The sequence below is a fragment of the Geospiza fortis genome, unplaced genomic scaffold (assembly GCF_000277835.1).
Source record: "Geospiza fortis unplaced genomic scaffold, GeoFor_1.0 scaffold538, whole genome shotgun sequence".
NCBI classification, from domain to species: Eukaryota; Metazoa; Chordata; class Aves; order Passeriformes; family Thraupidae; genus Geospiza; species Geospiza fortis.
This window is the reverse complement of record NW_005054368.1, coordinates 1,076,750-1,086,483: the sequence shown is the minus strand read 5'-3', so window position 1 is coordinate 1,086,483 and position 9,734 is coordinate 1,076,750. Positions and strand designations below refer to the sequence as shown.

Genomic DNA, 9,734 nt, shown 5'->3' with positions numbered 1-9,734 from the left:
CTCACTCTAGTGGGCAGTTGTGATTCGCACGTAGGAAACTTCACGCTAAGAAGTTAATCTCCTTAGTTTAGGGCCATCTCCCTGCGAGCCGGGGCTGCTTTAGTGCCTTGCTGCCTCCCAGCTGAGCGTTTTCCAGGGGAAATTTTTCCTAGGCTGGCAGGACTGTATTGCAGCAGGCTGAGAAATGCCAAGTAATGCTTCAAGTACGTGTCCAGCTCCTTGCTGCTCGTCCGTGCTTTTCTGAAGGTGCTGAGTTTTGAAGTAGTGATGTCACACGCTGATTTAGGAGTCAGCTTTGCTGCTTTTAATTAAGGAGTCAGCAGTTCGCTTTCTGAACGTGCGACTCGGAAGCATCTTCATGAAACTGTGACGTGGAAATTTTCCTCTGATTTTTTTTCCCCCTCTCTAAATAATAAAGCTTTCAGAGCTCATAATAAATGCTGGTTATTGTTTCTTGAGTGGTTTTGTTAGAATCAATGATTTGGGGTGCGAGCGTGCCAATGCACCCAGCAGAAAGCAGCACTGAGGTAGTCCTGATGTGACTTTCATTTTTCTTCTTCCCATTCTCACAGCAACCCATCAGCTCCGATCCAGCTGATTAGTTAAAACTAGTTAAAAAGCGTGGATTTAAAAGCCTGTCCCCAGTGTCAGTTAAATAACAAATGGAAGTGACTGAATATTCACACTCGTTCTTCCTGGGGGGAGTGTTAAACCAAGTGTGCGTTCCAGCTGGGACAGGATTCCTAAGGGACAGCTTAATACGTGGAATATAAAGTTGTAATTTTTAGCCAAATGTTTTTAGAGGAGGTTTCGATGTCTTAATTTTAGTCCTGTGGCAGTGGGCTGTGGGACTGTAAACCGTTCTTCCAAATAAAGTTGTTTGATTGTTTTTAGATGGCATTTTGATGAATTGTATCCCTTTCTAAAGAAACAATCGTGCTACTGAATAAGCAGTTCTTGTTTGGATCTTCTTAGTCCCCAAAATGCATAGTTGGAAAACCGCTTTTAGGATGTGCTCGGGAAGTGAAAGTTGTATCTGTTAATGTGAGGAGGACTCATCCATCAGATGGAGTGTTCAAGATATGACTCATGCTAATTTGTTGCTCTCACATTAAGGCTGAAGCACAAAAATATTTTAGCCTCTGGCATTGGAAGTTCACAATGCCACATCCTACACTCTGGGTCATGAATTGCAGGGTTTTTTTGTTTACTGCCCCCCCAGGAGAGAAGGAATTAGTGACAGAACAAGGGGATTTTGCAGGAGAGCCCGTCCCAGGCCATCAAAATATCTCCAAATTGTTGACTTGATGTTAATGCTGGGTGAAGTAAAACCGTGGTTGGAGCCTGCATAACTGCGCCTGCCAGAGGCGTGCAGCAGGTGCTGGCTTCCCTTCTCCAACAGGGAGTTAAAAAAAATGCTGCCTGATCCTTTTTTAAAAGGCTTTAACAGCCCTTGGAAACTGAGGAACACAGCTCGGGGCAGAGGGGCTGTGAGGAGCACGGTGCTGTGAATAATGCTGGCTTCCTCGGAACCAAGATAAGCAGACTTACATAAGCAGCAGCTCCATAGCCTGTCACTTGATGAATATACATTGTTTTATGTCCACTGTCTCCATCAGATCTGTAGGAATAAGTGCATCATTACCTTGAAGTGCTGACGATTCTTTGAGGCTTAAAAATATCCATAAACTGCCTAAGTTTGAACCTTGTCCAAAGGATTTGGGCTCTCCATTATCCGATCTGCTAGCTCTGCCTTTGAAATTGTATCTCTGGAGCTATCATTAGGTGCTCTGCAGTGTCTTCTGGTGCAGTTTAACAACGTTGTTTAATGCCTATTTGAAGTTGTAAAACATTTCAGAATTTTTTAAAGTTAAAATTGTGTTGAAGCGCACAACTTGCTCAGTATTGTGCTATTGGTGTGTATTGTGCAAACTCTTATTTTCATGCAATGTAGAAGTGTCAAAACCTTTTTAAAAACATGTAAAATAAATGGGTGAAAATGCACAATTGTCACTGAAGTGAGGGAAAAGTTTAATGGAGCTGCTGGGGCTTGTGCCATGCCCTGATTTAGCAGCGTCGCCTCCAGGAGAGTTCTGGATGCAGCTCTTCAGCAGTTGCTCCCTGGAATAAACCAGCCCCTGGGGCTGTTGTTTGAGGTGGCTGCTGTGGCCAGGCAGGTGTGCTAATATCCAGCCTACCTGTTGCATCCCGAGCTTCAGCACAGAGGGATCTGAAAAGCAGATACAGATGGACAGCCTGGCCTGGCTCCTAATGGTTCCCACAAGTTTTGTCTCCTGTCAGTGTCCGGAGTCCAGGCTTTCTGCTGTGAACTGTTTTCCTGTCAGATAGGCTTGGAGTGTTTGGGAGCTTGTATTCCTTCCCACGTGGGTTAGTGTTGGTATTCACCCATGGCTTTTATCCAAAGATCACCAGCATCACGCTCCCAAAAAGTGAGATTGGAATGGTGCAGGAGCTGCCCCACAGCAAGGGAGAGATGCTCTGGGGGGGCTGTAGTCCCTGCTGCGCTTCAGGCAGGCAAAGCACCCAGGATACAACTAGGAAAAAAGCCCAAAGTGAGCTTCTAGAAATACTGGCTTGTCCAAAGGACGTGTTGAAATGGATTCCCATGGGAAGAGCATTAGCCTGAGTGTGCTTCCCAGTACTGTCCACCCCAGCTGATGTAAAAGTAGACAGGTCAGGGTCGTGCACTGGCACAGTGTTTATTCAGCTCTCACAGCTTTGAGTCATGTTACTTGGTGAGGAAAACTATAGGAAAGGAGTCCTGGAGGGCTGCAGTACTGATCTGATGGGAATGCAAGTTTCCCCAAACTCAGCTTCAGGCCTGGCACGCTGCGTTAATAACGAGCCTGATTTAAAACTGGTCTGATGAGACCGAGGCACATCTTGAATACAGATGCACTTAAACTGGCTTAAGGTGCTGGAGTGATTTATTTTAATGCTCCATTAGGCTGAATTGGTCTGTGTGGTTTCTAAACCACATTAAAATTGTATCTGCCAGGGTTTTGTCCCAGTCTGACTGGATGAGTTTTAATAACAGTGTTTCTGCCTTAGAATAACCGCACGTGGTGCAGCACAGCCCGTGGCAGGCGGGCTGCAGCTCAGCGGAGCGCTGCTGCCTGTGGGCCCCCCCCTTCCCTTCCCTTCCCTTCCCTGTAGCTTCTGCCACACATTCTGTAGTTCAAAGTTAGTTGGTATTGGCTGCTTTCAGACAGCTTTCAGGGTTTATTCCCGACACCCTGAACCGTGTTCTCCAGCAGCATCTCTAGATGTCTCCCAGTGTGTATCGATCAGCTTCTCTTCCCAGCACAAAGTAGCTGCTGACGAAGAGAAAAAGGCCCTGCCGCTATTCTTGTTAGTTCCAGACGCAGAGAACACAGTGGTCAGTGGATAAATGCATCAGGAACCTGCTAAATATAGAGATGTGGCTTTAGACAGCTCCCGATTCCAGTTGCTTTGGTTTCAGTGCTGGCACAGGGGTATGAACATGCTGTTTAAATAAGACGCCTTATCGCATCCTGGCTCTCTGTGCCTGCCGTTCAATTCTTAGTGTGCACTAAGCTCAGCTTAAAGGTGGGGCCTTATTTTGCAACTCCTGTCAGTACCTTCATCCTCTCCAGAGATAGTCCTGATGTGCCATCTGATACGATCATTAGCAAAATGAGTTACCTGTTATGTAAAGATGAAATGCTGTTATTAAAAGATCTGACAAGCACCTAGTTGTCTTCCGTAAAAAGTTGCCCTCCAGAAACTTAATAATTCCTACACTTACCACAGGGTCTGCACAGCCAGGGCATTTACAGCGCGAGCGGTTTATCTTGTCCAAAACCAGCATTATGTAACCTTCCCCTGTTGTTCCTTCCGTGGCTTTTGGTCCAGAATGTGCTTCCCTGTCGTTTGTAAATGTTCTCACCGTGCCAGAGTGAGCACCCATCCAGAGAATTTAAGTGTGAATGTTTGGTTTTAGGCACACGAAGCCTCCCATCACCAACAGCAGGCAGCACAGAACAGTTTGTTGCCTCTCCTGAGCTCTGCTGTTGAGCCGCCCGATCAGAAGCCGATTCTGCCCTTACCAATAACGCAGAAACCTCAGCCTGCACCAGAAACATTAAAGGATGCTATTGTTGGGATTAAAAAGGAAAAACCTAAAACCTCCTTTGTGTGCACTTACTGCAGCAAAGCTTTCAGGGACAGCTACCATTTGAGGCGTCACGAGTCCTGCCACACAGGGATAAAGTTAGTGTCACGGCCAAAGAAAACTCCCACCACAATGGTGCCCCTTATCTCGACCATCGCTGGTGACAACAGCCGGAGTTCGCTGGTTTCGACTATCGCAGGCATCCTGTCCACTGTCACTACGTCTTCCTCTGCCACCAACCCCAGCAGCAGCGCCGGCGCCACGGCCATGGCGGTGACGCAGACGGTGAAGAAGCCCAGCAAGCCCGTGAAGAAGAACCACGCCTGCGAGATGTGTGGGAAGGCCTTCAGGGACGTCTACCACCTCAACCGGCACAAGCTGTCCCACTCGGACGAGAAACCCTTCGAATGTCCCATTTGCAATCAGCGCTTCAAGAGAAAGGATCGCATGACCTACCACGTGAGGTCTCACGAAGGTGGCATCACGAAACCCTACACCTGCGGTGTTTGTGGAAAAGGCTTCTCAAGGTACCACCCAGCAAACCCCAGGCGTGCTCTGCTGTTGGCTTTTCGTGAGCAAGAAGGGTTAAGCTATAGTAGTGAGCTGGGAGAGCCAAACTTCTGAGGGGATTGGTGAGGGGATAAAGAGCCTTGTCTGCAGTTAGGGTGGGGGAGTCTCCACCTGAGCAAGGTTAGCAGTGGCCAGAAGTGGTCACTTTTTTAGGAGAGTGGTTTGAAATGGTTTCTCATCCTCATCCAGGGCCCATAAGATGTGTGTCTGTGTCACTGGGGGTGGGCACAGAGCCCCTTCACCAGCCTTTGCCATGGTCTGTGAGTGGGGCAGGGCAAAGGAACTGTCACCTGGTCTTACAGCAGGGTGGAGGGACAGCACAGGGGGAGCTTGCACTGCTGCCGGCTCTGTTTGTACCTGTGCTTGCAACAGAGAAAACTTCAACCTTCAGAGCTGTTGCGCTCTCACCTTTACACAAGGTGTGACCAAACGTGCCATTGCCAGGTGTGTGAGGAGAACTGAGTTAAGCTTTAAACCGCAGGCTGGTTTTAAGCTGTGAGGTGTTGCAGGTGAAGCCCGTGGTAGGTGAGGGGAAGGGATTTATCCTGGCTGTCAGAGGGACGGGGGCTGCAGGGAGTGACCAGCTCGGTGTCAGCTCTGCTAGCCAGGGTGTCCTGGCTCTGTGTTTGTAACGGTGTGCACTTTTCTCCTGTTCCTCTCTTTCTTGCAGGCCTGATCATTTAAGCTGTCACGTTAAACATGTTCACTCAACAGAGAGACCCTTCAAATGCCAAGTAAGGGCTAAAATGGTTTATTAAGAGCAATACCTTATTGTGTCAGTGGTACTCAGGTGAATCTTTTCAGAGCTGTATTTACTCCTGGACTTTTGAAAAGGAAGTTTAGGAGTAAAGCCACATTTGCCACCACACCATGATGCTGGAGTTCTGGTGGAACTTTAAAAAGATACCATGGTTGCTTTTTTAGGAAGATTAGAGGCTTTTTGCTTTCTTGGAGAACAGCATAGTTGCTCTGTTTTACCATATGCTTAACTTAGTAGTAGGATTGTAGCAGCATCCTCAGCTTAGTGCTCATTTCTGGGGTAATGTGTGCAGTGTCTTTCTCAGCATGTTCAAATGAAATGTCTTTCTCAGCACTTCTATTTAAAATGGGTGGGAATGGTTGATTCTGGATCTCTTATTTTGCTGGAAGGGGAAAGCAAGTTGTCCTAAATTGATGACTGAGACTAGGAGAAATAATTTGATTGCCCTTGAACAATTAACTGTTTTGCTTGGAATATCCATGCTTATTCCAACCTGTTTTAGTGACTCGTCTTATTAAATAAAAGCCTTGGATAAAAAGAATAGTGTTAGGAAAAGGTTTTGTTTCCTTCTGGGTGGGAACAGAAGTAATTGAGCAGTGTAAGGTACCAAGTTCATATTTGTACAGTAAAATTACATTAGAAACCAACTTTGCCTATTGTAGCCGTTTTTTACAAGCTCCCTCTTGCATTGGTGGTGGGTAAGGCAACCCACTGTTTTCAGAAAGTTCAAGCAGTGTAGAATATGATTTTTGTCCTGATTGTCTCAGAAGCAAATTCCATTCTCAGTCTCTGCTGAGTAGTTTGATTTTGGTTTCTGTATAAATGCAGGTAAAAGTTAAAGTTGTCAATGCACTTAGGATACTGTTAGGACCTGCCAGGTAACGTGGGCTCCCAGAGGGCCTGTGGGTGATGCTGTGCTGCTCTGTGTGCCCCTCAAGTGTAACTTTGTCCTCCATCTAGACGTGCACTGCTGCCTTTGCCACCAAAGACAGACTGCGGACACACATGGTGCGCCATGAAGGAAAGGTATCGTGTAATATCTGTGGTAAACTTCTGAGTGCAGCATATATCACCAGCCACTTAAAGACACACGGGCAGAGCCAAAGTATCAACTGTAATACCTGTAAACAAGGCATCAATAAAAGTAGGTGAACGTTTTACAAACATTTCTAATAACAATGTGTGTGTGAAGGGAATTGCCTTTGATGATGTTAAACTTGGCTACGTGTCTGTCAATCTGGGTGGTCACACCTCTTAAAAGTAGATCTTTAGTAAGAAAATGTGCTTCAGCTCAAGAATTGGCATGTGTGGAGTTGGTTTGCTGCAACACTGTGCTCTCATCCCTTGGGAATGCCCTGCAGTTCATGACAGTGACCCATCTCTTGAAGAAAAGAGTTCCCAGGTTTTCAGTGCTACTTCCTGAACTGTGCAGGTCTAAAAGTCCAACAGATAGTCTGGAGATTTTAGACTATTTAAGAACTGCTAAGATTTGCCAGGTTTCAGGTTTGAAGCCTCATCCAAAGCTCATCAAAATCAGGAGAAAGATTTCTCTGCTTTCTCTGAGCTTTGACCCTGGGGCTCTGTGTTTTCCTCCCTCAGGCAGTAGCTGACAAGAAAATGATTTAAATCCAGCCCTGATAGGTTTTGGGCATTAATGGCATCTGACTGGTGTTGTGCAGGAGGTCAGATGAGATGTTTGTAATAGCTCCTTCTAGACTTAAACTCTGGACCTGGGAATGCCTAGCAAGTAAATGAAGACTTGACTTTCAAATTTTCCCTATTAAAATACCTGTAACTTAAGTTAACCCCACATGGTTAGTAATATAAAATGGGTTTTCAGAGGAATAAAGAGGCAGAAGTAAGGAATGTCTTTGGAAACTTTGTCCTTAAAGCCTTTAAACTGCATTAATTTACAACATCTTTGCAGTTCCTGTTACTCCTGGATAATTTGAAGGTACTGGGAATGTCTGAAATGCCTGATTGTTGAGTTTAGTAGGAAATTTGGATGTGAAATATTTTTCAAGGGTAGGCTTACAACTCTGGCTTCCCAAGCCAGTTTGGTGGTGCTAAGCCAGTTCACATGAGGCATTTTGAGCAGTTGTTAGAGGTGGAAATGATGAGCTGTACTGGGGCCAGAGAGTAGTGACAGGCTGTTCTCTGACGTAAACTGAAAATTTCAAGTTATACTTGCAATAAAATTTAAAAAGGCTTTTTTTATTTTTCATTCTTAAGCTGGAGCTAAAGTTTAGAAAAAGTGGATTCCGTTTGAGTTCTAGAGACTAATTGGAATCTTTAATTTCATTCTTCCTAAATACAAAATAAATAATGACAAGAGAAGTCTGGTTTTGGCACTTAAAGTAGATGTTCTTGACTTATGTTTTGGTTTTTAGCTCTTGGAAAAATAGTTTTATGAAGCACAGAATTAATGGTACTGTTTTAAACAGCTCTGTGATTTTGTTCTTGGAATCCTGTGAGATTCCACATGCTCTTTGTAGAAGTTGCCTTTGTGATCTCAGCAGAAAACGGAGTAACTTTTCAAGGTGAATTTGTGTTCTTACTTGATTGGCATAGCATGCATGAGTGAAGAGACCAGCAACCAGAAACAGCAACAGCAGCAGCAGCAGCAGCAACAACAACAACAGCAGCAGCAGCAGCAACAACAACAACAACAACAACAGCAACAGCAGCAGCAGCAGCAACAGCAGCAGCAGCAGCAGCACGTAACAAGTTGGCCTGGAAAGCAGGTAGAGACCCTGAGATTGTGGGAAGAGGCCGTCAAAGCCAGGAAGAAAGGTAAAACAAACCAATATTGACGTGGCTGGGTTTGTGAGATGGGAGTTCACAGTCATACAGGGAGTTTGAGGTGTCAGGAAGGATGTCTTACGTGACAGTTTCATTCTTAGAAGTCATAGCTAAGAGAGAACAGGAGGAAACAGCCCCAGAGAAGGGTGTGTTAAATGACCTGCTCATGATTTACTCCCTTGGTCTGTGTGCTTGCCTGTGTCCCTAGAGCCATCAGGTACAGAGGGGAGCTTGTGTCTGCTCCAGCAGGAGTGGGGGCTTGGACTTGCATGTGGCTTTTGGCTGTGCTTGTGCTTATTTACCCTGTTCACCTGTCTGCGCACACACACACCCACCCACCCCCTCTGCCCTGCATCAGCGCCAGGGTGCCTGTGGGTGCTTTCTGTGTCCTGCTCATCTTGTCTCCCCCAGTTTATTCCACCTGCTCTATCATCATGTAGCTGTCTTTGCATGAAGTTTTCTAGACCTCAGAGAGCTTTCTCTCTCTCTCTTTCTGTCTGTTGCTTTGTTTCATTACAAAATGAGGTAATCACTGATCCTGTTTCTCATCAGTGCTGGCTCACAGCTTAGCTCTACCTGTGCTGCTGTAATTGCAGTGGGATTGCTGTTGTTGGTCATTGTGGCAGTTTGTAGGGAACAGATTGCTTCAGTTTAGTGGGTTTAGGATACAGTAGTTTAAATTCTCCCATTACTGCTGCTTATTTGGTTCACAACAGTTTGATTATTAATGCCCATCATGTGACTTCATGGGTTACATGTTTTAGAGGTTCTTAATGACCACTGCTTGCTGCTTTTTCACTGGCTGTTTTTAGGAATGTTTTCGACTCACCTTATTGTTTCCTTTTCTCTCAACCTTCCTTTCAGTTCTTCAATCTGTTTTTGTTTTCTAGGTTCTTGTTTGTGTTTTAGGCTGCTTATTCCTTTCCCCTTGTTATGCCAGTAATTGAATTCTGTGATCAGACAGTGCAGAAACAGCTTATTCATGTTAAAATGCAGTGATAACAGAAACATTACATATCATCAGGCCACTAAATAGATAAAGCAAATGATGTTTGATTTAGAAAATCACTGAGAATTATTTTCTACTTGTTCTTTCCTATGTCTTGTTTCCTTTTCCTTTCTTATGGAGAATGTTGAATATGCTTTAACAGAACAGTGGTTTGGGGCAGGAGGGGGGTGAGGGAGGTGGGTGGGTGACAGTGGTGTCACACTGGTGCTTTTAGCTTAACTTAACTGGGGAAGGGCATGGGTGGGATGTGTCTTTGGGTATGACTGCTTGAAGGTGAAGTTAGACCAGTCTATGCCATGCTTGAGCTGCTCTTTCCATGCTGGTTCTCCTGTGCTAGTTCCACTTGTGGTGGCTTTACAACACTAGATGGGATTTTCTTTTTTTTTGTCTAGTACAATTTATTTTCAAAATTTTTATTTTATTTTTTTTTACTCTTT

General features: G+C 45.1%; 1 protein-coding gene across 1 annotated transcript in view; it reads left to right on the top strand.

The window, feature by feature from the left end:
• Nucleotides 1–3,969: 3,969 nt before the first annotated feature.
• VEZF1 (vascular endothelial zinc finger 1) overlaps nucleotides 3,970–9,734 on the top strand; it is a 9,121-nt gene continuing 3,356 nt past the window's right edge. The window contains exons 1-4 of the mRNA XM_014308394.2: nucleotides 3,970–4,683; nucleotides 5,397–5,460; nucleotides 6,447–6,630; nucleotides 8,058–8,279. Of these exons, the coding sequence (XP_014163869.1) occupies nucleotides 4,289–4,683; nucleotides 5,397–5,460; nucleotides 6,447–6,630; nucleotides 8,058–8,279 (865 nt within the window). The 5' untranslated portion in view covers nucleotides 3,970–4,288. The remainder of the gene's footprint in view (nucleotides 4,684–5,396; nucleotides 5,461–6,446; nucleotides 6,631–8,057; nucleotides 8,280–9,734) is intronic.